This window comes from Gouania willdenowi, chromosome 22, assembly GCF_900634775.1.
Source record: "Gouania willdenowi chromosome 22, fGouWil2.1, whole genome shotgun sequence".
Classification (NCBI taxonomy): Eukaryota; Metazoa; Chordata; class Actinopteri; order Blenniiformes; family Gobiesocidae; genus Gouania; species Gouania willdenowi.
In genome coordinates this window covers 23,561,101-23,589,013 of record NC_041065.1, presented here as the reverse complement: position 1 = coordinate 23,589,013, position 27,913 = coordinate 23,561,101, and the positions used below count along the sequence as shown (strand labels likewise).

General features: G+C 37.3%; 1 protein-coding gene across 8 annotated transcripts; it reads left to right on the top strand.

Moving 5' to 3' along the window:
* Positions 1 to 169: 169 nt before the first annotated feature.
* LOC114456597 (inverted formin 2) lies at positions 170 to 26,647 on the top strand. 8 transcript variants are annotated; one of them, XM_028438476.1, is made up of 23 exons: positions 170 to 411; positions 11,090 to 11,500; positions 12,985 to 13,100; positions 13,253 to 13,412; positions 15,334 to 15,367; positions 15,571 to 15,712; positions 16,934 to 17,066; positions 17,771 to 18,409; positions 19,497 to 19,642; positions 19,722 to 19,783; positions 19,874 to 19,976; positions 20,094 to 20,179; positions 20,944 to 21,044; positions 21,138 to 21,208; positions 21,285 to 21,392; positions 21,480 to 21,550; positions 21,632 to 21,752; positions 21,847 to 22,011; positions 22,170 to 22,272; positions 22,347 to 22,499; positions 24,396 to 25,142; positions 25,430 to 25,483; positions 26,143 to 26,647. In XM_028438476.1, the coding sequence occupies exons 2-22, from the start codon at positions 11,104 to 11,106 to the stop codon at positions 25,480 to 25,482; spliced, it is 3,711 nt and encodes a 1,236-aa protein (XP_028294277.1). In that variant the 5' UTR covers positions 170 to 411; positions 11,090 to 11,103; the 3' UTR covers position 25,483; positions 26,143 to 26,647. The 8 variants fall into 8 exon arrangements, 7 of the variants coding, with proteins under 7 accessions (XP_028294277.1, XP_028294271.1, XP_028294275.1 ...); XM_028438472.1 differs by lacking the exon at positions 170 to 411 and having other exon boundaries at positions 11,104 to 11,500; positions 22,347 to 22,505; XM_028438470.1 differs by having other exon boundaries at positions 22,347 to 22,505; positions 24,396 to 26,647.
* Positions 26,648 to 27,913: the final 1,266 nt, after the last annotated feature.

Here is a 27,913-nt window from a genome sequence, read left to right as displayed (position 1 = left end):
ATTTGGTATCTGGCAAATTAGTTGTAAAATGTCTGCATATCAGATATTGGCCAAAAATCCAATACTGTGAATTCCTAATATGGTCCATGTGATTGCTTCGTTCTCTACGTTTTATTGTGAAAGGTCGGGCTAAAGGAAGTTCCTCCATCACTGCTGCTGTCTTCACAGCCTCAGTCTGTCACAGTGAGTGAGGTCCAGGGGCTGTGGCGGTCTCTGAGCGGCACTGATCGCTCTGCAGACGGGCTGTGACCCTCCTCTCATCGCTCAGCTGATCACAACCCTTTAATTCCATTATAAATAAATAGATAAATTTAAAAAAAAAAAAAAGAGTGGACTGAACCAGAACCAAAGCGTCATCGTCATCTCCCCCAGGAGTCCAGAGAGGACGTGTGTTTAATGACATAAATACAGGTAAGGGGTAATTCATTCCTGTCATTGATGATGAATATAATGTACATATGCGTTAATATGAGCTTTGGGCAGGAGTGATAGTTTTATGTTGCTTTTCTGCTGCTGGTGTCCCGTTACGTCCTGTCGGTATGGGATGAAAATCTGTGCGCAAAGTGGCAACGATGAACCGTTATTGACGTTTTAAATCTAAATGTATCCTGTACCTGTGGCTATTGCAGACTGGTTCAAGTCACCTGTTTGTTGCTCCATTGTTTTTCTTTAATGATTATTTTTGTCTTTAAGGCAAGGGAATGAAGGAGGCAGAATGTGAGTGTATGGGGTGCCTAAGGTAAAAACTCGGTCACTTCATTTTTCTTTCATTGAGAAAGAAATTCAAGTAAAACAGCATGTTCTATATGATTGTTATAGATGGGTACACATGAAAAATCAATATAAATCTAAATCTAAATGTTAAATCTAAATCTAAATTTTAAATGTAAAACTAAATGTTAAATGCAACTCTAAATGTTAATTGTAAATCTAAATGATAAATGAAAATCTAAATGTTAAATGTAAATCTAAATGTTAAATGAAAATATAAATGTTAAATGAAAATATAAATGTTTAAAGTAAATATAAATGATAAGTGTAGATCTAAATGCTATATTTATATCTTAATGTTAAATCGGTCGCCAAGTATAAAGCTAAATGTTTAGAAATTAATAATTTTTCTTTAAAGATTATTTTTGTCTTGAAGGCAAGGGAATGAAGGAGGCAGAATGTGAGTGTATGGGGTGCCTAATGTAAAAACTCGGTCACTTCATTTTTCTTTCATTTGAGAAAGAAATTCAAGTAAAACAGCTTGTTTCCTTATGATTGTTATAGATGGGTACACATGAAAAATCAATATAAATGTAAATCTAAATGTTAAATCTAAATCTAAATTTTAAATGTAAAACTAAATGTTAAATGCAACTCTAAATGTTAATTGTAAATCTAAATGATGAATGAAAATCTAAATGTTAAATGTAAATCTAAATGTTAAATGAAAATATAAATGTTAAATGAAAATATAAATGTTAAAAGTAAATATAAATGTTAAGTGTAGATCTAAATGCTATATTTATATCTTAATGTTTAATCGGTCGCCAAGTATAAAGCTAAATGTTTAGAAATTATGCAAAGTGAGCAGCTCAGCGCCCACACTCCACACACCCCACCACTCACTGAGCCGCAGTCAGTTGTGTGGGCGGGACCACGTTATTGACAGGTGCTGACCAGCCCGCTTTGTATAATTTCTAAAGATATGGCTTTATACTTGGCGACCAATTTAACATTTATATTTAATATTTAGGGTTACATTTAACATTTATAATTAACTTTTACATTTAGATTTATTTTTTATGTTCACACAGATACTGTTTTACATACACCAGCTCCCTTTGTGTAATTTCTAAATAATTAGCTTTACACTTGGCGACCGATTTAACATTTATATTTAGATTTAATATTTATATTTAACATTTATATTTAACTTTTACATTTAGATTTATTTTTCAAGTTTACACAAATGCTATTTTGCATCAAATAAAAGGATAATGAGCTAAATGTGAGTAAAGTATGATAAAAGAGTTCTTACATTTGGCACCCCATCTGCGCTGCAAAATGAAATCCTCACAGATTGCAGTTACAATGCTTTGTGAAACAAGTCAGTTGGTTTTTGTCAATGTGCTGATAGGACATTGGACCTGCAGTCACATTTAGACGGACACACATCACTTGGTCATCCATGCTGCAGACTTTGCAGGTTATTTGCTGTTGGGCCAGTGAAGTGGAGCAGGTAAGGTTGTACTCTGGATAGTTATAAGTAAGTGCCAGATGGTTGCTGTTAAATATTTATCTTTGCATGATTTAAAGCACAGGTTGTCAACATGTGGGTCAGGACCCAAAAGAAAGTCATAGGTCTGACTTCAATGGGTCACAGTCTCATTTATTTCCAAGGTGATTCATTTTGGCAATATTTGCAAGAAATGAAAATCGATTTAAATCAATTTCAATGGCACAATATCGATTCGTGAAATCCTGAAATCAAACATTTATTTAGTCTTTTTTTTTAATCAGGTGTGATGCAATGCTGTAGGCTCAATTCTTAATGGAAACATGAATATGTTTATTACTGCAACACGCTAGAGCTAGTTTCTACTGTTTACAGAATTCATTATCTGAGAATCTCTTCCCTATGCTATCCGGATTGTTAACTCCACTCTCCTCAGTTAAAAAACTTTAAAAAAAAAAAAAAAATCAATCTGCACATTGCACTTTGACACCTCTGGACACTGTTTAGATTTGTCTATATTTTTCTATCCTGTACATTCAATAATCATTTTTCATTTTTTTAACTATTTTACATTGCTATTTAGCTGGACCCTGGTCACTATGAACTTTTTATATTTAACACGTTGACACTTGCACTGTCTACAGTATTTGATTCTGTATTCTATGTTTGTGCATTCACATAACTCTTTTTATTTTTTGCATTTATGTATATTACTAGATTGAGTGTTTGTTGTTGTTGCATGGCCTTGCGGGGCAGTCTTTTACATTTGTATTAGCATGTGACAAATAAAAATCTTGAATTTTGAATCAAGTGAACTTGGTACTGTAACTAAAAAAATCATTAACCGAATCGAAAATTGAAAGGAAACAACTTGAATCGGAACAATTTGGGAAGTCTGAGTCTATACCCGGCTTATAGAGCTAAAGATCTTTGCCTGAACCCAACGGTTTATATGGGCTCGCAAAGTTTTTAAAATGAATATGTTTATTCGTAATTGACTGATCCTTAATAAATCTGACTCGGTTATGTCAGGTTGGTTCCTCAATTACGCCACCAAGTTTAATCTGGATTGCGCATTTCATCGCGATCTTTTGAAAAAAAGGGGGGTCCCTCCCCATTCATTTAGATCTACTATATCATTGTTAATGGGGATATACATTTTGGTAACACTTTACTCAAAGTTGTATACATAAGGCTGACGTTACGCTGTCATTATCTGTCATTGAATAAGGTGTCATGAAGGCTGTCATTAAGTGTCGTTAGCTAAATTATCACAACTTTTGCTAAATTATGACACCTTTGGAGCTATGTTGGCATTTTTTGGATTAGGTGGAGGGATCTAGTGGGTTAAGGTAGGGTTAGGGGCTGGGGTGTTGAAAAAAAATTGGTTTGGCGATATATCGCAATATTATGTCGCGCAATTCTCGGATCGATTCAAAATGCATCCATATCGATTTTATTTTTATTTAAATTCTTTTTTAAAAACCTGGGCATGTTGACCAGCTTGTGTTTTTTCAATAAAATCTAAAAAGAAAGAACTAACTTTCTGCATTTATTTGTTGTTCTAGGGCATATACCTCAGTTAAGTTGCACTAAAGTCAAAGTTGGTTTTAAAAGCTACAGGCAGATTGTATGTTATTTTTTTTTATTTTAAGTTGCTGGCACATGGCATGTTAAGGCCAATGTTTTGAGTGTAAATATGCCAATAAAATATAATTCATGCATAATGTTCATGAAGGTGTACACATTTACAGACTAGTTGTTTCTAAAGTCATATATTTAAAAATCGCAATAATCACTTTATAATTAAATATTGGGATATATCGTATTGTATCGTATCGTGACCTATGTATCGGGATACGAATCATATCGCGAGATGCCAGGCAATACACACCCCTAGTTAGGGGTCTGGTTTAGGGTCAGGAGTTAGGGTAACAAAGGGTTAGGGTAAGGGTCACGAACGACACTTAATGACGGCCTTCATGACACCTTATTCATGCTAATGACAGGTGTCATGTTATAATAATGACAGCGTCATGTCAGCCTTATGTATAAAACTTCAAGTATAGTGTTACCAAAATTTCTTCCAAGCCTTTGAAGTGTGAATGATCATGGTACCATGATCAGGATCTTTGTTCCAGATAACTGAGAATGTCTGTCAAAAAAGGAGATTTGCTTTGTTTACTAGTCTTTTTGTTTTACTGTATTTATTGCTTTATTATTGGTTTAGTATTTCTTTTATTCCAAATGGATCTTTGAGTTTGGAACAAGTTTGTTGACGACTTTTTTCTGGTTCCTTAAAGGGCCCATGTTACGCTAAATTGACTTTTCTGTGCTTTAAACATGATAAAAGTGCTATTTGGGCTTCATACACATGTCCAAAGTGTTTTTTTCATGGATTCCCTCAATCGTTAGTTAGAGGGTGATTTTCTCCTTTCTTACTGCAGGGCGAGCCCAAACACCTCGCTCCAATTTCATGACCCGTTCCCACTTTGATGACGATTTTGACGCAGCACTGAGCTGCAGAAGCCGCGCCTCCAGGAAGCTCTCTGCCGTGATTGACATGTAAACAGACACGCCCACAAATGTGCACATTCAGCATGAGCTTGGGTGGAAGTCAGTGTCCCGTCTATAGACACGCCTACTCATGAATTGTGTAGAATTGCTCAGAAAGTGACTTTTCAGAGGCTAAAACTCTGGAAAACAGGCGAGTTTGGGAAAATAAACCTCAAATACTATGATGTTGGGGTTCTTAGAACTAATGGAGATGATTGAAAAATAGCATGACATGGGACCTTTAATTAAGACAACTGGACTTGAAGACATTTGACCTCATATCTAATAAGTTGACCAGTTGGGAGTCTGGGATCTACACTGGGGAGTTGATGAGCCTTGATTAACCTTTTGTGTGGCTCAGTGACCCTGGTATCAGTTTGAAATGAAGAAAGTTAAGAAATGATGGGATTATATAGATAGTCCTCTGTTCAAAGATGGCCTTTTGCACTCTCTCCCAACCCGTCACTTTAAGACCTGAGGAAGGGTACAAGCTGAAACGTTTTCATGCAAAACTTCGACGAAGCTAAAAGAATCATCCTTATCTGGATTACTGAGAACTTTCACAGACATTCTGCCTACTTTGTGCTCCTATGCAGATTTTCTTTCTGTACATACGTCAGTCCTTGGATGTTGAAGTTTTCTTGTGTTTTCCTTTCAAAGGAGAGGAATAGGTACAGCAGTCTGTAAAGAGCTACAGGCGTGGGCTGCTGCTGTTGCTGCTGCTGCTGCTGCTGCTGCGTGGGAAGCTCAACCAGAGGCCAGCTGAGTAGGCTTGTCCTGTGTGCTGTGAATCAGCCTGCTATTAGCGGTACATGTGGGGGCTCTGGCAGACAAGGTTGACAATTCAAAGTTGCACAAAAGCCAATTGAAATGCGGTTACCTTGTGGTCTTCATTGGAACTAAAGGCGAATGTTTCATTTTTGAGTATGAAACAGCAATTTTGAAAGAGGAACTGGATCTGCTGCAGCGTGTTTATCTAGCCACGAGTTTCTGCCTGTGACCAGCCCTTTCCTTCCTGAGTCATTCCATGGAGCAGAGGCCTTATATCACATCGAGGGCCACAAAAATGTGATTGTCTGATCATTTTCCGCATTCATGTCAACATTTAGAATAATGACCAATCTGAGCAGAGGGTTTTTTTCTATTTTTGAAGTCATTTTGTGTTGTGTATATGTATAGTTTTTTTGTATTTTATTTTATTTTTTTGTCATTATGTATAATTTTCTCTCAATTAACATGTTCCTCCAGTCACTGTGTATTTTTCTTGTGATTTTGTGTTTTTGAAGTGGTTTTCTGAGTAATTTCTGTTGTCATCCTGTGTAGTTTTCTCTCATATAACTTGTTCTTCAAGTAACTTTGAGTATTTTTGTTGTGTATGTTTCTGGAGTAATTTGTGTGTGTTTTTGAAGTCATTTTTGTGTGTTTTTGTTGTAATTTTGTCAATTTTTGTTGCCATTGATAAGTTTTTTGTCATTGTATGTGTTTTGATGGTCAATTTGTGTATTTTTGTCATCCTTGTGTTTATTTTCTTTATTTTGTGTCATTTTGTGTGCTTTTATTACATTTTGTGATGAACTTTTATTGTCATTCTGTATAATTTTCTCTCATATAACGTGTTCTTTGAGTCACTTTGAGTATTTTTGTTGTTGTTTGTGTTTTTACAGTAATTTGTGTGTTTTTGACGGCATTTTTGCGTGTTTTTGTGGTTATTTTATCCATTTCTGTTGTCACTTTATGTGATTTTGGGTTCAAATTCTGTATTTTTGTGGTCCTTGTGTGTATTTTCTTTATTTTGTGTTTTTCTGGAGTCATTTTGGGTGTTTTTTGCTGTCATTTTGTGTATTTTTTCCATTTTTGTTTTTCATTTTGTCTGTTTTGTTCATTTTTGTTGTAATTTTTGTTTTGTTTGTTTTTTTTGTCATTTTGTGCATTGATCCATATTACCACTGAGTTAGTAACATCCTTATACTCGACATGAAGCTTGCATAATGTGTACTTAAGGATCATAAAGAGTTTTTTTCTGGCCAGAAAATGATTGTCCTAAATAGGAGAGGAGAAAATCCTGCTTACTCAAGGCTAATCAACACAGCACAGTGAAATGCATTGAGAAATCACCATTGTAAGAGACCATTGTGAGTCGCTCGCTGCCACGGTAACACTCTCACACTGGCAACAGCTCTGAAGTGCTGCAGTCAGGCTCCTTCGCCAGAAAATGTGAGAGAAGAAAAGTCTAATTTTACCTTGATTTAAGAAGTACATTAAAACTCAATTTGTCAGATTTTTCACAAGTCATTACTATTCGCTTTTCTAACATATGAGTCATCCTAGCTCTTAGGAAGCTGTTAATAACTACGTGGCTTTCTTAGCCTCTGACAAGCAGAAAAAGTCAAAATTCCTGAGGCAGGACTCACACGGTCAGGCATGGAGTTTGTCATAGCTTTAATTTTTTTCCGAGCTGGTGATTGGGTTGACCCTGTGGCGAATATTTTCCTTGTCTGTGCTCATCACTCCCTGTCTTATATGTTTGTCTAATCTCTGCCAAGTGTAAAGTCAACAGCAGGAGATGGAGGGATAATGCTGACCCACCTTACAATAGTTTTTTAGCCCTGAGTATTTTTAGAGTTTTAGAGAAAGTTTCCCTTTTTTGGATTCAACCCCAAGCCCTGTTGGTTTTATTACAGTGTGGGAATGTGTTTATATTGGTTGTTTTCAATAGTATTGGATAGTTTTAGGATGCCTGGGCCGGGGTTAGGTATGTTGGTGAAAAGAAGGGACTTTGCGGTGGAAAAATGTCAGGAGGAGGGGACAGTTTGGACCATATGTGTGCACTTTAGTGACTTTTCTTGTGTGCGCTGGAATGCCAATGATTTGTAAACACTTAGATTTATATTGCAGATAATAATTTTCACTGCCCAGACATGACCGGGCCTGGGTTTTGCTGGGTTTTGCTGAGCGAACAGTGAGACTCTTTCAGTTAGGATTAAGGTGGAATGTTTGGGAGAGCGGCCGATGGCTAGACTGCTGACATATTCACACTTCAACTCACCCACAATGTGCAGAGCTGTCATTTCCTATTCTTGTTTCCTCTCTGATATGGCTCGATTTTTTTCTTTTTTTTTGCCTGCTTCCTTTGAAAAGGATAGCAATGCCAATCAGTCACTGAGCATGACAGTTGGACGTCCACAAATAGATGCAAACCGGAGTCATTTTTATTCTTTTTTTTTTTTTTTTAAATCTGATTAATATATTTTTTAAAAATGCTTGATTATCTTTACATGCTGTTAAAACAATCATTTCATCTTAGGTTGAGTCTACATGCAATGTAAACTTTTCAAGACGAATGCATGTTTTTTTTCTTGGAGAAAATATTGTTATAGAGGGCAGTGCTACTCCTGAGTACAGGCAGCACTTAAAGGAGAAGGAAACAAGGAAAGAGAGAGAGGGTTTAGGTAGTATTTAGGTGGTCCTGGTCCCATATTGATATTGGACATCGGTCCAATATCAACAAAAAACGATTATCAGATTATGTCAGCCTGCATTTAAAATTTCCAGTAGAAGCACTCAAATACAATGTAGAATGTAAATTGTAGAATATTCTCATGTTTAATTTACACTAGTGCTTATTTTTCCCTTTAAAAGTACTAGTGCAGGGCCCATAGGAAGTATGTATTGCTATAGAAAAGTGGATTTTTTTCATGGATGGCCAAATGAGGTTGTGTTTGAAGGTGAGATGTTAGAGACATTTAGGTTTGTTGTGAAATGTGTAGTGTGATAACTATTGTGTTTTCATATATTTTGGCTTTTAGCAAGGACACTGTAGGGGGTTGATCCCCAACTATTCCGATTCCAGTTTGTTGGCGGTTTGCCGGATCTCCTCAGACCGGAACAGAATCGGTCCGGACTCGTTTAGTGTCATTATTCCACAACAGTCAGTTTAGATGCACACGGAATTTATAGAGCTTTTATAAAATCATTTATTAACGGTATCATTGCAGTCCAAACCAATGTGACGTAGCACACCTTTGAACCAAGCAGCAGCCATGTTGAAACTCTCAGGTCAGTCTGATCTTTTCTTTTCTTGACTGCAAAAAAAAAAAAAACAATCCTACAGGATTCAGTTTAATATTGGCAAATGACAATGTTTTGTTTAGAGTTGATGAATTTGTCTGCTGTCATTGATGTCTAACTTCACCACTATTATCGTCAGTAACTATCTAAACTGGTAATTATAGAAGCCGATCCGCAGAGATATTTGACGATCACACACACACACACACACACACACACACACAGACATTCTTCTCCTTCTTCTTGCTTTTGAGGGAAGGACTGATGACATTTATCTATAATACATTTGGACCATTGGAATATTAGAACATTAGAAGATTGGAACATAGGGATGACATCATCACTGTGGAGGACCAATGTTCTAATGTTATATAACTGATGACATCATCACTGTAGAGCTTACTGTAGAGCTAGGACTGATGACATCATCACTGTAGAAGTAGGCCCAATGTTTTAATGTTATAACTGATGACATCATCACTGTAGAGCTCACTGTAGAGATAGGACTGATGACATCATCAGTGAGTCCGTCGACTCAGGAGGTGGGGCACGGGGGATGGGGCGTCCAAACAAATCTGACATTGCACACCCTTGAACCAAGCAGCAGCCATGTTGAAACTCTCAGCTTAGTCTGATCCTGATCTGCAGATATTTGAGGAACACAGACAGATTCCTCGTTTTTATAGATAGATTTTTTTTTTTAATTGGATTTATCATCTGACTGATTTTTTTTATTTTTCTATTTATTCATTTATGACAATTGTAGAATATTCTCATGTTTGAGGTCAAAATGTATGTAACCCATTGGTTAATAATTAATGCTTCAGATAACCATAATGCATTGGATTTTATATAGCGCTTTATTCTAGACACTCAAAAAGCTTTACAGAATTAAGGCATTATTCTCTCACTCCACACTTAGTGGTGGTAAACTACTATTATAGCCACAGCTGGCCTGGGGCAGACTGACGGAAGCGAGGCTGCCAAAGTGCACCATCGGCCCCTCCGACCACCACCAACACTCACTCACACACTACATTCATACTAGGCAATGTGGGTGAGGTGCCTTGCCCAAGGACACAATAACAGATACCACTGGAGCACCTGGAATTCTCAGTGGTCTCCCATCCAGCTACTAACCACGCCCTGCTTAGCTTCCGAGATCTAACGAGATCTGGCAATGACTGGTATGGTATTTTGTCATACCTACTGGGGCTGACTATTGTTCTCTGAATAATATCACTTGATCAAGCTTTTTCTAACATTCCATATAACAAAATAAGTAATAAAAGTATGTATAATTTGTGCTGCTATCGGATCAGATTGGTTCAATGTCAGTATCTGCCAATACAATACTCATGGCAGCAATATCGGAATTGTAACGAAAGTAAAAAGACAACCCAAGTGTTAGTAATGTTATGAGTGGTAGGTTGAGTAAGGTTTTGCTTCAAGTGTATAGTGAACTATAGACAGGTGTAAAGAGTACTGATATACTCCTTCTACTTAAGTAGAAGTACTGTTACTTGATTGAAATTGTACTCAAGTAGAAGTACAAGTAAGTCATACATAAAATATTCAAGTACAAGTAAAAAGTAGTGTAACTAAATACTACTCAAAGTAAAAGTTACTAGTTACTTTCACCCCCCATGTTTATTTTTGGTAATAAATCTTGCCACGGTTCCCTTGCATACAGTAAACATTTCATGTATAAACTTAAAAAGGAAGAGATAAAATATTGCACAGTTGGAACTTAATCTATTTTCCACAAAGGCATTTGTATAAAATAAAAGGTTTGTCAAAATGTATTAAAAAAAAAAAAAAAGAATAGAATAACATCAATGAAACCAATCCTCAGACTGAAATAACCTCCGTTCAGTACTGTTTTAGCGCCGTGTGTATTACATTTAATCTGTTGGTCATTTTTTTTTTATAGTTTAACAATGTCTGTTAATCATTTTAAAACAAAAAATAATAATGTACTCAGTAACTGTTGGGTGTAGAAACGTAACAAATTACTTGCTTCTTTTAAAATGTACTTAAGTACAAGTAAAATGACTGATTTAGAAATATACATAAAAAAAAGTACAAGTACCCATAAAAGCAACTCAATTACAGTAACGTGAGTACTATCGAAGATGCTTCACCAGTGCAATGACTTATTTGGATGCTTGTCCCAATGCTCAGTTATTATTAGTCTTTGTATGTGTGAATAAAATGCCTTTAATCCATTCTGTGCAGTTGTCCCAGCCATCATGTCAGTAAAATCCGACGGGAAAAAGAAGTGGGCGGCGGTCAGGGGTCGCCTGGGTTCCTCACAAGACTCTGACACGACTCAGGAGGCCAACCTGGAGAGTGCCGACCCTGAACTGTGCATCAGGCTGCTACAGGTCCCCACAGTGGTCAACTACTCCGGGCTAAAGCGTCGCCTTGAAGGCAGCGACCAGACATGGATGGTCCAGTTCCTGGAGTTATGTGGGCTGGATCTCCTCCTGGAGGCTCTGGATCGTCTGTCTGGACGCGGATGCTCTCGCATTGCAGACGCCCTCCTGCAGCTCACCTGTGTCAGCTGCGTCCGTGCAGTGATGAACTCATCAGCAGGGATCCACTTCATCATTGAGAATGAAGGATACATCCGCAAGCTCTCTCAAGGTTAATAGCATTCATTTAAAACACATTATGCAGATTAATAGAATAGAATAGAATCAAATCATTTTATTGTCATTGCACAGCGTACAATGAAATTGCACATGCCCCTCCCAACAACAATCAAGTACACTTCAAAGATTGACAGACACAGTTATCATAAAAACAATATAAGGTATGGTAAAAGTCTCTCGAAATAAAAAAAGTCCATCAGCTTAAAAGCGCATGGGTATAAAATATTAGAAAAGAAACAAATTTAAAAAGAGACAGTATTTCATTTTCATATATTAGTAGTGATGCTGGTGTCTATGGTGTTAAGAACAGAGGTATTCAATCAAAAGCACTGTAAAAAAAAAAAAGAAATAAAATAATTGGATAATACATTTTAATTAAATTTGTTACTTAAGATAAATATACAGGGTTTTTTCCTTAAACCAAGAAGACTTTGCACTCATGAATCATTGTCAGAGGTTATGCTGAAAAAAATCAAAAAAGGCTAAAAGAGCTTAACCCTTTAATGCAGGGGTGTCAAACTCATTTTGGACCAGTTTGAGTTTAAGTGGGGCCACAGTTTTTAGGTGGAAAAAAAGAGAAAATTCAACTTTAATGTGCCCTGGTTTGCACTTCCACTTATACATGATATTCATTCTTCACTTAAATGTCCCTGATTTTGGGAATTTGGAGACATTTCATGGAATAAATTGATGAAAATGATTTTTTTTAGTGATTTGAGGTTAAAAATGACTGCCGTCATGTGATAATGGAACTGGGAAACTGAGATGTGCAAATATTGTGGATTTTAATGGATTTTTTGTATTTGGAGAGGCTGAGATTTGTTGGTAATTTACAAAATGTTTAATGTTTCTTCTATTATTTTTACATTTTCGAGCAGGCCAAATTTGATGCTCTTAAGGGCCGAAATTGGCCCCCGAACCTTGAGTTTGACACAAGCAGAATTTAGCGTATCTCATTTCACAACGGCATCATAATGTTATTATCTCCCTAAAGTTACACAAAACACTGAGATAGTGTTTAATTTAAACCATGTACAGTAATTCCAGTACACATATTTAAAAGTATTTTTTGCGTGTTTGTTTGTTTGTTTTTACGTAATCAATCCGCAATTTTCCGGGATTTTTATTTTAACATAGATTTGTGTACAAATACAAATCATTGAGGTTACTTAAGGGCATTCCACGATAAGTAAAGTTAAGTGACGTGCCTATATTGGATTTCTCCACTTTCAAACACACATTACACAAACAAACACATGTTTATCTCACACGCCACATCTTTAGAGGACAGAGTTCAATGCTGTTCCGTCTAAATGAGCAGTCAAACAAAGCCTCGTGCAGTGGTTAAGGCACAAGCGACAGAGACAAGAGGGACAAGTTCATCTCAGACTTGGGGAGTGGGAAACACATTTTTGGGGGGGGGGGGCCAAATGCTATCATTAACCTGTACTGTCTGTGATGTGCCTCATGTCGTAGCTTTGGACACTTCTAACACCATGGTGAAGAAGCAGGTGTTTGAGCTCCTTGCAGCCCTCAGCATGTTTTCCATCGATGGTCATCGCTTGGCACTTGATGCTCTGGATCATTACAAGGTATGTAAATAAATAAAATACGACTCTTTGCATTTACTGCCACATTAGCTTGATTGCACATTCCTACATCACCAGTCTTGATTAATGAATCTCACAACAAGGCGTTTCATCTGGTGCAGAATGATGTTCTTTTAATGTTTCCACGCACTCAGGGGGTGAAAACACAACAGTATCGCTTCAGCATGGTCATGAATGAGCTGCAGGCAACAGATAACATCCCTTACATGGTCACACTCCTCAGCGTCATCAACGCGCTCATCTTTGGGACGGACGACCTCCGGCAGAGGGATAAGATGAGAAAGGAGTTTATCGGTAGGGTCTCTGTTCAGCTGTCATTAAGAATTAATGACTTTACCGTCCTATTGTGTGTAAAATTACACTGTGATTAACTGTTAGCGTCCAAATAAATGCTAAAATGGGGGAAAAGCAGGTCAGCAGTTACAAAGATCTTTGTCGGGCTAAGAATAGGTCAAGTGACCTGATTTTACTGATTGACAAAGGGGAGGAAAAGATTTGGGTAAGTCTATCACAGCGGGGGCCACAAAAAGGTGATTGTATCTGATTTGAGGGCCACATTATTAATATTCATGTCAGCATTTTAGAATAATGACTCATTGAGTATTAATCCCAGGTTATTTTGTGTGTTTTTGTAGTCGTGTGTTGTTATTTTTTTGTGTTCTTGTTGTAATTTAGTGTATTTGTCTGTCATTTTCTGCATTTATGTTGTCAATATATGCGTTTTTGGGGTCGCTTTCTGTATTTTCGTTGGGTTTTTTTCTGTATTTTCCAGTCATTTTGTTTCATTTTGTTGACAGTTTGTGTGTCTTTGGAGCTATTCTGTAATACGTTGTTATTTTGTTTGTTTGAGTGGTTGTTGTGTCTGTTTTAGTTGTGATTTTGTGTATTTTTGGAATTTCTTTGTGCGTTTTGCTGTCAATTTGTGTGTTTTGAGAGTTATTTTGTGTATTATGTTGGGCTTTATATTCTTTCCAACTTCTTGAAATACAATCGAAATATCTATACTACAGTGGGCAGCCATGTTTTTGGTGATTTTTCAAGGAAATAATGTTTGTGTGAACAAAGTATGATTTTACAGAATAGTGATTATTATTATTATTATTATTATTATTATTATTATTATTATTATTATTATTATTATTATTATTATTATTATTATTATTATTATTATTATTGTGTAGCATTGTGGTTCCCAAACTGGGGTACGTGTACCCTTAGGGGTACTTGAACAGCTTTCAGAAGATACACGAAAACATTTGTTAGTTCATTTTTTTTTCCAACATTATAGATTTATTTATTTTTTTACATGCACACAGACTTTTTTTTTTGTCTCATCCATCAATAATAATTTGTGGCACAACTCTTAAAAATACACCAAAAAGGTGAAGTTCAAATTCTAAAATGAGCAAAACCTCAGAAAGAAATGAATTAAAAAAAGCCCAATTTCAAGGTTAATGTTGGACAACAGGAAAGAGTTTAGACAAGGCTGCAGACACAAATAAATAATATATAACATGAGCTAAGGGGTTCTTGCGATAAGAAATAAAGGCTAAGGGGTACATGGGGCAATAAAGTTTGGGAGACACTGGTGTAGTACATTTCAAATTCACGCAATGCATTAAAACATGACATTGCACAAAAACAAACAAATAAATAAATAAAATTGAAGTCATAAAAAAAGAGAAAATTTTAAAAAGAAGCGTTTTAAATGCATTTTTAGTATGAAAAAAGTTTGTTTAAAACCAAATTGGAATAACATAAATACAGCTGTGTTCCACAATAGCGGTATAAGTAAACTGTAAACGTGGTGAAAATTGTTATTTCCTAATGTTTTTTGTCAGTTAAAATGCTTTTAAACAATATTTCACCAATGGTTCTACACAGATGTAAACATTGTTGTTTGACTTCAAACGACTGATTCTCGAATTATTTTCTGACTTCACCGAGTGGGAGCTCCGACATCAGCTGGCCTTATAGTCACTTTTTCAAGTAGGAGGGCGAAAAAGTCTGAGTCGCCTTGAACGCAGCATAATCAGTCTCTTGGCTAGCCACGCCCCTTTGTGATTGCTCACCTGTGACTCTGCCACTTTCTCTAATCTATAAGATAACCTGAAGAAAACTTGCACTCTCTTAAAAACCAAATAACTGATTGTGGTGATTCTCAGGTCTTATTGTCTTTTTGCCTTTGTTTGTTTGTTTGTCTGTCTTTGTGTAGGACTTCAATTACTTGATATCTTGCCAAAGTTGAGGTAAGAGTTTCCTTCAAACACGTTTGTCTTAAGTTTAAGCAAATTTCATCACTTTAGGGAAAGAAAAAAAAATGAATAAGAAAGCTTCTAATCTAAGAAAGAGATTTGGCATTTAGATTCAGTAATGGCAGTGATTGAAGCGAAGGTCACTTCTGACTGCTTTTGCAGATAACGTTTGAGTGATTTGCGTGTTTGGTGTGCAGGGAGCAGGAGGATGAGGACTTGATTATTCAATGTGAAGCGTTTGAAGAAGCCATGGCTGAGGATGAGGAAGAGCTGCTGCGAGTGTATGGGGGCATAGATATGAGCAATCACCATGAGGTCTTCACCACCCTCTTCAACAAGGTGAGTGCAGACCATTCAAAAGCCCTTTATCAGGAATACTCATTTCAATCAGAGCACTGATTTTTTTTTAAAGGGTGGGGGTGAGCAATGCTCTGCTCTGTGCTCTACAAAGGAACAGCAACAGTGTGCAAACAACTTTCTTGTCGTTGCGTATTTTAAACTCTAACTAACTCCACCTCTAATTTTTTATAAGGCAGTGGCAATCCGTACGGTTGCCGTATCAATATACCGACATTCTATCCGTACGCAGCGCCCCTCATTGGCCAGTTTAGGTCATATAATAGGTCAGTCATTGGCCAGTTTAGGTCATGTGACTAAGACCAAACCTAACCATAAGACGCTATGTTTGTGTACTTCGGTAAACGTACCAATAGCACCGGGAATTTGCCCGTAGGGTAATCATAGAAATAGACACTACCAAACTGACCTGGGATAGGAATGTCACCATGCGGGAAGTTGTTTATGTTCCTGGGGCCACAACTTCCTGTTTATGGGTAGTGCTTCCTGTATTATTAAAAAAGAAATAAAACCTTTTTTTTTTTTCAACACAGTGAAGTGTGACCTAGACACTGAATATAGTGTATCTATATAAACATAACTTTATTTTATGATAGGTGCTGTTAGATGACTTATTGCTATATTTGCTGCTATATAAATAAAGTTGAATTGAATAGCGAAAGAGTTGCATTAGATGTAAGGCTGTATTATAAACAGTAAACTCTGACCTCTTTAATGGCTTCTTTAAGAAAAAAACGGCGAAAGTAAACGACTCACATTGTTTTAACACTTATTTACTGCAAGTGGTTTTACCATACAGGACTATAACAGTAGCACCTCCAGGAATATGGTGATTTCTACACATGTAGAAGGTAAAAAAAACCTACTGCCATCTACGATGGTTGAACTGGGTGGGTGGGTATGTGTGGTCCTCTTCCTCCTCATTGTCATAGTTTGCCTTAGTTACTTTCATGGTTTTTCACTGAATCATTTTACTTCAGTCATTTGTTGATGTTGTTTTTAGTTAGTGGTATTGTTTGTATGTTTTTACTTGAAGAAAAGAGCACACAAAAGTTGATTCATTCTATACTTACAGTGTATGTTTATATACTGCCTGAAAATGCTCTCATAAAAACATTTGAGAAAAAAAAAAGAATTTAATGGTTGGCAAAATGGATTATTTAAAAAAAAAAAAACACTTTTTTTTTTAATGGGCTTGTGTAGGTGAGCAGCTCTCCAGCCTCGCTGCAGTTCCTGTCCATTCTGCAGACTCTGTTGGTGCTCGGACCCAGCCGCACCGACATCTGGCTAGCTCTGGAGAACATCACTAACAGAGCTATACTGTTAGCCCACGACTGTGAGTTGGTGAAGAGTCAAACCTGAGCATTGTAATCAAGTAAAGTGTTGAAAAGCCATCCCTAGTCTCAACCCCAGACTAGTGTCTCTGGTCCTGATCTACTCAGTGGCCACTTCATTTGCATCAGCCCTCCCACACACAGGATGTTTAAGTTGAACACAGATGTTTGAGGTTAAGGAGGTAATGTTTTATATCTGATGTGGATGTTTGTTAGCAGGATATCTCAAACAGTTTTCTGGATTTAAGTGAGATTTGGTGAGCTGATAGGCACGGGTTCATGGTACTGTAGATACAGTATCCAGGAGAGGTTTTTTGAGCAAGGATATTTCAAAATTAAAATTAAATTTGGTGAGCTGATCTGAACTTGCAAACCTCTGTGTGCTCTTGTTTATTACTGAAACTGTTTCCTCATACTCTGAAAAGTGTTATATTGTAAAGTAATTCATAATCAAGCCACACAAATTATTAAATCTTCTTTATTTTACAAACACAAAGTAAATTTTGCCCTTTTTAAAACCATCATTGTAACCCTGATCTAAATTACTCCAGTCCTGCATGTTTTAGCCTTAAAACACAACATATTCACACTGTACAATCTGAGTTATAGTGCATCAGAAACAAGCCGCAGTTCAATAACTAACACTTTTGATTAGAAGATGTTTTTGCAAATGCTGGGTTCATTTGTGTGTGTGTCTGTCCTCCAGCCCAGATGCAGTCCAGTGAGAAGATCTTGCAGCGGCTGATGTTTTTCAAAGGGAGGAGCTCTACAGGTCTGCATGAGTTGGATGGACAGCTGGTCAAAGTGGACAAAGCTGTGCAGACTGAACTGAGCTCATTCGAGGTGGACAATCCCATTAAATGCACAGCCAATAGGCCAATTTGTGCCTCTCCTCCTCCTCTACCTTCTCAGTGCCCACCTCCTCCACCGCCCCCTCCTCCACCAATGCCAGGAGGCCCAGGTGCTCCTCCTTTGCCTGGACTTGTTCCACCACCACCACCACCACCGCTGCCTTTTAGCCAGGGCATGGCTCCTCCTCCACCTCCACCACCTCTGCCAGGAAGTGGAGGATGCCCACCACCTCCGCCTCCCTTACCTGGCATGGCTCCTCCTCCACCACCACCTCTGCCAGGAAGTGGAGGATGCCCACCACCTCCTCCTCCCTTACCTGGCATGGCTCCTCCTCCTCCTCCCTTACCTGGCATGGCTCCTCCTCCGCCTCTCATGGGATTGATAATGGCTCAGAGCAGCCAGACTCTGGGGTGCAGCACTCCCATGAAAACAAGTCGATGCCCGACTTTGAGAATGAAGAAGCTGAACTGGCAGAAACTTCGTGCTGTTACAGGTACGTCAAGCATCACAAGCATGGATCATTGTTGTACTGGGAAGCTACCATTTACATTAAAAGATGTGGTAACGCTTTACTTTTAAGTTTTATACATAAGGCTGATGTTAAATTGTCATTATTATAACATGATACCTGTCATTAGCGTGAGTAAAGTGTCATAAAGGATGTCATTAATTGTTGTTAGTTACCTTAACCCCAGGGGTGGACTGGTACAAAATTTAGAAATTTTCTGTCTAAACCAGCCCACTACATTATTAGCGTACACCACGTAGAAATCATCGTTAGTAATGCTCAACATGTGGCTTTTTGTCTTAATTTTAATTATTATTCCCCCAGAAAACCTTAAAAAAGAGAAACTGTTTAACCCATTTTTACCCATTTCCTTTGTCCCATTTTTGTTCCTCTTCAAAAAGTTCTGACACTTTTTTCAGACTTTCGCTACCTTTTGCCAATAAATACTTTTTTTTTCCTATTTTTGGGCTCATTTTCATCTAAATAACTTAACTTTTGCGCAATGAATACCACTTGTTTACTTTTTTCCTACAGCCTCCTTTTGTTCCACATTTTGCCCATTTTTGCTATTGTTTGCCACAGTTGGCTCTTTTAAGCTACCCTTTGCCATTAAATACCACCTGGGTTACTCTTTATTTGCCCATTTTTTTAATTTTGTTTTTGGCCTCTCTTGACTGTTTTTTTTTTTTTTTTTTTTTTTTTTTTTTCCCATTTTAGTCACTTTATTCTCTCTTTTGCCTCGTTTTTTGCCGACTTTGGACCATTTTTGGTCTCCTGTTACCTTATCTGCCTCCACTTGCTCCATCTAACCCGAAAAAAGGCCAACATAGCTCTAAAGGTGTCATAATTTAGCAAACAACTCTTAACGACAGCCTTCCTGACACCGTATTCATGCTAATGACGGATAATGACAGCGTAATGTCGGCCTTTTGTATAAAACTTCAAGTAAAGTGTTACCAAAGATGTTAAAGCAAGTGATTTAAAAGCGGACCTCTCATTGTTTTATAAGACACATTCAACAGAAGCATCACATCAGCTGATAGGTCGTTATCGTGTCCCTTTCTGCACACAGATGGTCACTCCATGTGGGCCTCGGTTCAGAAGGAGCCAACATCTCGGGAGCCGGACTACAGCAGTATCGAGCAGCTCTTCTGTCTCCCGGTGACAGAGCACAAAGACAAGGGGGCAGCTGCTCCTGTCAAGAAGGAGCCTAAAGAGGTTTGCTCAGTCCACACTCCACATAGTTCCTCTAACACACACGCGCACACTAAAAAAAATTCTATTTTTTCCTCTACAGATTACTTTCATTGATCCAAAGAAGAACTTGAACTTAAATATATTCCTAAAACAGTTCAAATGGTGAGGATTTCCAGCTTTATGTATTTAAAGAAAGCGAATTTTTACTGATTTAGTAGATTGTTTGTTTTTTTTACTTCTTCTTCTATCCAGCAAAAATGAGGAATTTGTAGCCATGATCCAAAACGGAGACCGGAGCAGGTTTGATGTGGAGGTGCTTAAACAGCTTCTGAAGCTTTTACCTGAAAAGCATGAGGTGTGTTAACATCACGTCTGTATTCTCACCTTAAGAGTATTACCTGCCAAGTAGGTGCCCACCTGAAAAATGAGTTTACATTTGAGTCCTGTCTTTTTTTTTTTTTTTTTCATGTAGATTGAGAATTTGAAGTCCTTCCAAGGAGAGAAAGAAAAGCTGGCGAATGTCGACCGCTTTTACACCTCCCTGCTCACTGTGCCGAGGTAGCTTTCATTATTGCTAACAGTTACGCTGCCTATATGACATTATTATATAAGTGATGGTCTCACGCCAAGTTCATAATTCACATGTCAAACTCGAGGCCCGGGGACCAAATCCGGCCCTTTAGACCATCAAATTCGGCCTTCTTGAAAAAGCAATAATGATAGAAACTAATTGTATATCTCAGCCCATCCAAATACAAAAATTCAATTAAAATCCACAATATTTGCAGAGCTGTTTCCCAGCCCTTATTTCACATCACTGCAATATATATATAAAAATATATATAATATATATATATAATATAATATATATAAAAAAAAATATATATATATATATATTTTTTTTTTTTATATCTCACATTTTGAAAGTACTTTTTCCAAAATCTCGCAAATTTTCTTCTTCAAAAAAAAAAAATTTTAAATGCACATATGTATTTTTTTTCTTAGCTTTTATTCCTGTGTTTCATTGTTTTTGTGTGCACGTCTCAGCGGGAGCCCTCCTGAATTTCATTGTACCTTTACAGGGCAATGACGATAAACAACTATTCTATTGTTATTCCACAAAATTTCCCCAAATCAGGGAAATTTAAGTGAATATGCTGAAGGTACTGATACAGGCTACTCGCACTTTATAAGTGCAAACTAGGACACAATAACATGGAATCTTTCTTTTTCCACCTAAAATCTGTGCTCAAACTGCTTCGTATTTGGTCCCTGAACTAAAAAGAGTTTGTCCTAATTTAAGTGACTTTTTTTTGTCCCAGTTATCAGCTCAGAATCGAGTGCATGCTGTTGTGTGAGGAAACTGCGTCAGTGTTGGAGATGCTGAAACCCAAAGTCACACTGGTGGAGGAGGCCTGCGAGGGTGAGCTTGTATTGATCAACCTGATGTCCCCTGCATGCAGCTGCCACTTTGTACTATTCCATCTAACACACGCCGTCCCCTTTTCTCGCTCAGCTCTCAGAACCAGCTTGCTTCTGCCCAGTTTCTGCAGACTCATCCTGGATGTGGGAAATTTTCTCAACTATGTGAGTAACCACTTCCCACATTTCATTTCCACTTCCACTGCCGAGTTTGCATTTTTAATCGCTGTTCTACTTCCAGGGAAGTCACACGGGGAATGCGGAGGGCTTTAAAATCAGCTCTTTACTCAAGCTGACGGAGACGAAGGCCAACAAAAGTCGCATCACGTTGCTCCATCACATCTTGGAGGTACACCGAGAGGCTGCAAGCTGCCATATTTTTTCTAAATCAGTCATGAGCCATGTTTAATTACACACTGTGGCTTATTTTGCAAAGGAAGCGGAGGCGAACCACCCGGAGCTGTTGGCACTGCCGGATGACATTGAGATATGTGAAAAAGCAGCTGGGTATAGAAGTCTTATTCCGCCATCTTTTATTTAATTTCTTATTTTTTTTTTGTAAGTATTAACAGAATTCTTTGCATTCAGGGTCAATCTGGACTCCGTTCAGTCAGAATCCAGTGCCTTACTCAAACAACTGAACGAGACGGTCAAGAAGGTGTCCAACTCTCTGGAAGAGCTGAAGGAGCAATATGCAAAAGTTCTGGATGTGAGATTTCCTCCTCAATGATTGAAAAATGAATGACTGAAATATTTTTAGGGTCAATGAATCAGCGTATACTGGTCCTTTTCCTTTGCTGCAGGAAAATCTGGAGGCTTGCAAAGCTTTGAACCAAAGGTTCACTGAGATTGAAGTGATGAAAAAAGAACTGGCTGTGTACTTGTGCGAAGACGCTAACAAGCTGGTGCTGGAGGAGCTTTTTGGAACAATCCGCACTTTCCGAGGACTTTTTATCAAGGCTTTGAAGGTCAGCGAGCGCACAGTTTTACTTCTAGGAGTAGAGAGTTCTCTGCAAAATATAACTCCGTCTGCTGATAAGTACAGAATGTGACTAAATGATACCCTGACAAAAATGGCATTAAGTGTTTTGTACTGCAGTGACTGACTTTCTTTATGTGACGACAGGAAAACAAAAACCGAAAAGAACAAGCCGCAAAGGCTGAGAAGAGGAAGAAGCAGCTGGCAGATGAGGAATCAAAGAGACAAAAAGGAGAAAATGGAAAAATAAGTATGTATCAATTTGTTCAGTCTCTTTCATCACTAAGCATTTTGATTACTTTTTTTTCTTTTTTTTTCTTCCAGTCAGGAAAGGCTTTGTACCTCAGAACGACGGCTGCATTATAGACCACCTCCTGGCAGATATCAGGAAAGGCTTCAGCCTAAGAAAGACCCGGCCCAGGTGCGATTCGGAAAGCCTTCCTTCTAGTGAAATACATAAGAATGCCTGCCCACCTGGTAAGGGTAAGAGACCGTGGCCTTCACCTGCAGCTTAAAGCTCCGCCATCCACACTTTACTGCATCCCCAAAAAACAGCTTTTTTACTTTTACTTTTGCATGAGCCTTACTATCTTATTTTGTACTTTTTATTATACCTTATTTTATTTTTTTGTCGACAGTTTTATAGGACTCAAAAATGATTTTTAGGCCTACCAGGAAATAAGTTAAAAGTTAACCCAAATTGCCTATAAATTAATGTTTTTAAACCAAAAGTAAAAGAAACAAATGCAGTTTGTGCTGCCAGATGCAGTTTCATGCAGTGCACTGACGTATACTCTAAATATCTTTATTTCGTACTCCAACTACTCCAAGATTTTTTTTTAGTCATTGTTCAGAGTAGGATCCAGCTTTGCCTCCTTAGTCAGTGAGAATGGTTAGGGAAACATAACAAACAATAGTGGATCTAGTTTTACACAAAGTTGAAGTTTTCTGCCCAAATATGATGAAATAATATCCCTGTCCACATGTTTTTGTTGTACTAAAATTTAAACATAAACGAGTCACCAGTTATAATGATCACCAGTTGGGCCGATACGCCGACACTTAAAATGGTTGGACACACTGGAAACACTTTGCCTGTTGGTGTTAGAGTTCCACAAGTGATCATGTTATTGAGTGACTGATTGAAAGTGTTCATGAGCAGCTCCCATTAATTCAAATATTGATACTGTTAAATTTTAACCATTCAATGTAAATATGAGTGTTAGAGTTCCACTGGTTATAGTCTTGTCTTGTGACTGGTCAACATAAAATTTGTGCGTTAAACATGGACTTTGTAACAGATTATGGCTGTTTTGGAACAAACTAAAAATGTCTGTCAATGTAGCTAAAAGCCAACTTTATGCTACTGCAGCAACTAATCTATCATATACTCTGCATCCATTTTCATAGAGAATAACAGTATATTTGGAAAGTAAATTGTGGCTTTTAAGTTTTTTCATGACTTGAACTTAAACTGAAACAAAGCAAAAAAATATTCCTGTGTCCAAATAAAAAAGTTTTCAAATTGTGAATTTAATCCTCGAAAAAAAACAAGAGTAATGGCATTATTTGGCACAAGAGCAAAGTAGGAAGGGAGAAGAAAGGAGTGTTGTGGTGAGTCATTTTCCCAGTGGAATAATTGTAAAAATGACAAAGGCCCACAATTCTTAAAGTAGCGTGAAGTTTATATGCTCATCACCTTTTATGTTTGGGTTTTTTTTAACACTACTTTTCTTTTTCTTTTCTTTAGCTTTTTTTTGTTCAAATATGTGCTCTAATTCCAATAGAGAATGCTGAAGAAAACATTACTTGGCTAAATTACATTCAAAAATTGTAATTCAAGTAATGTGAAGCACAACAAAATACACAATCAGTCCAAAAACACACAAAAGAGCAAAATACGCGAAGCAACAACAAAAAAGACACACAAAACGACATATATACAAAATTACACCAAAGAAACACACAATGCTAACAATTACACAAAAATTCCAAAAAGGCACAGAATGACAATAAACAAAATGCAAACATAACACAAAAAAAACAAACACATAAGGACTAATAAAAAATACAAAATGACTCCAAAAATGCATAAAATAACCAAAACAATGATTAAAAAAAAAAAAAACCTTTGTTCTTTCCTGTTAATGCTCAGATTTGTAGTTATTCTTAATAATAGCATGAATGCTAATAATGTAGCCCTCGGATCAGAAAATCACATTTTTGTGGCCCCGCTGTGATAAGTTTCCTATCCCTGCTTTAAGTCTTGATGGAGAGGGAGAAACTATTTGATAACTTCCTCACAGCATCACTTGTGTTTAAATAACAGTTGTCCTTTTGCATATCTTACATCAGTCTAACCTATTCTTTCAGAAACAAGTGTGAAGCCTGTAGACGAAGAAGCCGACGAAGCAGCCACCATTTCCGCTCCCACCAATCCTCAGGCAGAGGATCACCCGTCGTGCGCGGGAGAAGTGAACGGTTATCACAGCCAGTCAGAACCGGCTCCACTGAGTGGAAGGCAAGACGAGGCAGCCATTCCCCCCATGGTACTGCCAGGAGGAGTGAGGCCTGTGGTGCTGCCGGAGGGACTGGACTCACAGACGCCACCATTAACGACGCTGGATGTGACTCATACCCAGCCTGGGAGTGAAAGTGAACAGCCTCCTTGTCCCTCCACAAATGGCTTCACAGTGAGTTCAGCTGAGACCAGCGTCCTCAGTCCGACTTCTCTCTCAGATTCAGACCTGCTGTTGGAAAACCTTTCTAGCCCTTCAAGTAATAAAGACACCGATGTCACAAAGAGCCTGATGAGCAATACAGTGAGAGATGAAGGTGAAACCAGGGATGAAAAAAGCCATATAATACTGACCACAGGACAAAAGGCGGTGGAAAGAAAGGAATGCATCACAAGGCCGTTGAGTCAACATGACGTTGTGGAGCCCATGAAGAGTAATGTGATTACACTAGATGAGGGCATCGAGGGGTGTGATGTTCCAGATGGAGTGGAGCCAGAAAATCTGCCATCAGCATCTGAAGTGGTGCATCCATCCCCCCTTAAACCTGAATCAAAGAAACCCTTCGGGCTCTTTAAACGAAACAAAAAGAAAAGTACTCCAGGTAATCCATCCATCCACTTCAATAAAGATGTTTGTAAAGCTAGAATCACCACGTGTCTCAAAAAGAAGTCTTTATTGGTTTTGCTTTTAACACCTTTAACATTTTACATTTTATCTATGGGTTATAAACATGTGTGTCAATAAGTATTTTATATAGCGACGTGTCTTTTTATTAAAGGATAACAAAGCCGTGATGTAGCAGTTATTAAAGTCATTGTTGAATGGATTTAAAGTCTGGCCAGTTTGTTTGAATGCTCTGTTTTCCGTTCTGACTCTCTGAAACACAAGGTAACAGTGGAAAAGGACACAGTAAGCATAAAAAAGGCTGTGTGTTGCAGTGAGGTAGGTCCAATGGGCGAACTGTGAGCAGGAGTATCCTCCGCCTTTTTTAAACCCAATCATCATCCCAGCTTTGTTCCAAATAACACGTCATCTGTTGATATAACTGGAATCTGGATTCCATTTGTCTGTGTTGTCCAACTTATAACACTCGCTTGCTCTAACGCTGAATTTACAGTGAATATTAAAATCTTGATGATTTATTCCATTTTGTTTAAGGGGTAACAATAAATAACAAGAGCTAAATAATCCTTTTTAATCAGCAGCAACATATTTGTCACTTCTTTCTCCTGATTTCCACTGCCTTGCAGCTTTTGAAGTCATCTGTGAAGTCATTGTGGACTGAGTCGCTTCATAAAAGTTGTCACTTTTGTGTCTTCTCTCTCCATGTTTTCTCGCTCTCCTTAAAATGTTGTATTGTTCAAGCTAACAATTCTGTCATGTGCTTTCTGTGTAAATGTCCTGTTAATCAATTTTTAATAAATGAGTCTTTATCCTAAATTGCAGCATTAAAATGTATTCCTTAACATTGCAAAGTTGATCATTTGGATTGTGACGATAAGGACTAGTTTGTTTGGCTGTAAATGGAATATTCTCAAAGGGAAATAAAGTGCTTTGCCATGTTCGATGGCCCTCATTCATTCCACTGTTTGTTTCCGTAGGTGACTCCAGAAAAAGGAAATCAAGAGGAAAGAGAAAATGTTAACCCTGAACTGGAAGAACATAGTTTAGTTTTAAAAATGGCGACGGCAGGAACAGTAACTTTTCCTGGTGGATGTGGAAGTCTTCCCTCTGCACTATTTTCCCGACAAAGAAGAGTAAACATTCCACGGCTGGGATTTTATACAGCCTGGGTCTAAACATGGCAAATTATGTAAATATTATTTTATGTATATGTGCAAAACTATTCCAAAAAAAAAGTGGCTGCGCTTTCTGTTGTATATTTGTTGGAATATGATGTGATTGTGTGTTTTCTTTGCTAAGAGCTTTCTTTTGCTGCTCCTGTAGATACGGATGCAGTGCTGGTGCAATATATTTACATTAGAACTATTTGGATCTTAAAACTTTTTAATGTGCTGTGTTGGATTGTTTCGAACACAGTGAGAGGATTGTATGGATTGTAACTTTTAATGTATGGTATATTTTAATAAAATTAAATTTACTGTTTATGGTGTCAAGTATTTTCATCTGTATTGGAATTGATTTTGGAAGTCACCCTTTAATTTTTATTGTGTCATAATCCAGCAGCTGTCTATGGAAGCCCCATTTTAATCAGTCATATATATGAGATACAAAGTCATAATTATGAGATATCTATACTATCACAACACATTATCAGTGGGGTAAAACTAACCTGTGTCATGACTCTCTAAACCAGGGGTGTCAAACTAATTTTGGTTCAAGGGCCAAATACGGACAGTTTGAACTTAAATGGGCCACAGATTTTAGTGGGAAAAGGACCAAATTAAGCATTAATGTGCAATTCCACTTAAAAATCATTTATAAATGATAAAGTACAACAGTCCCTGCAGGATTTTCACTTAAATTTCCCAAATTTGGGGAGTTCTTTCAACAATTTCAGATTAACAATGACTTGCGCCATGTGGTAAACTGAGCTCTGCAAATATTGTGGATTTTAATTGATTTTTTTTATTTTTATTTGGAGGGGCTGAGATATCCATAATTCTGCCGACTCTTAAAAATGATAGAAAAAAACATTTTGTAAATTACAACTGTAGTTGTAATTTACAAAATGTTTTTTTCTATCATTTTTAAGAGTGGGCCGAATTTCACCTCCGGGCCTTGAATTTGACACGTGGTTTATGAGATACTAAGTCATAATGACTTACAATTATGACTTAAGAATTTGTATTATTATTATTTTACTTTTCCTAATTTTTGTTTGTTTTACTGGTAGGAATAGGCTTCCATAGCTGTCTTCGTGGATAAGATGAAGAAATTGTTTATTTGTAATGATCTTTGGATGCATTTTGCTCGAGATTATGAATGTCATGAATGGACAATTTGTGTCAGGTGTCAGCTTTCCACTGAGGGAGTGTTTGCAAACACTCCAAGTGCTATAAGTTTCCATTGGACATGTCAAAAAAGAAGCGATCAGACAAGCTAGAGAACATTATTGTGAAGGAAATGCTCTCTGTGTTAACATTACTTCAACTCCTATATCTATTTTTCTAATTTCAGTTACAATGTTATATGATTTTTTTTTTTTTTTTTAATACCTAAAGACAAAATGAATCTCTAAAATTTATAAAATAAACATGTGGTAAAAGCAGCTTTTGGAAGAAAAATAATAATATTGGAGGTTGCATATTACGGAGTTTAATTTTGTTCCAAACATCTGGCACCATAAGATGACAGAGTAGATATTAAGTTCGAGTAGCTTTTTGTGATTTAATGTTTTTTAATTTTTTT

Excerpts from the sequence above, each read along its gene's own strand:
- LOC114456597 (XM_028438470.1), top strand. The coding sequence starts at position 11,104 with ATGTCAGTAAAATCCGACGGGAAAAAGAAGTGGGCGGCGGTCAGGGGT. Across the intron at positions 15,368-15,570 it reads GATATCTTGCCAAAGTTGAG|GGAGCAGGAGGATGAGGACT; the intron begins GTAAGAGTTTCC and ends TTTGGTGTGCAG. Across the intron at positions 21,209-21,284 it reads TGGGAAATTTTCTCAACTAT|GGAAGTCACACGGGGAATGC; the intron begins GTGAGTAACCAC and ends TTCTACTTCCAG.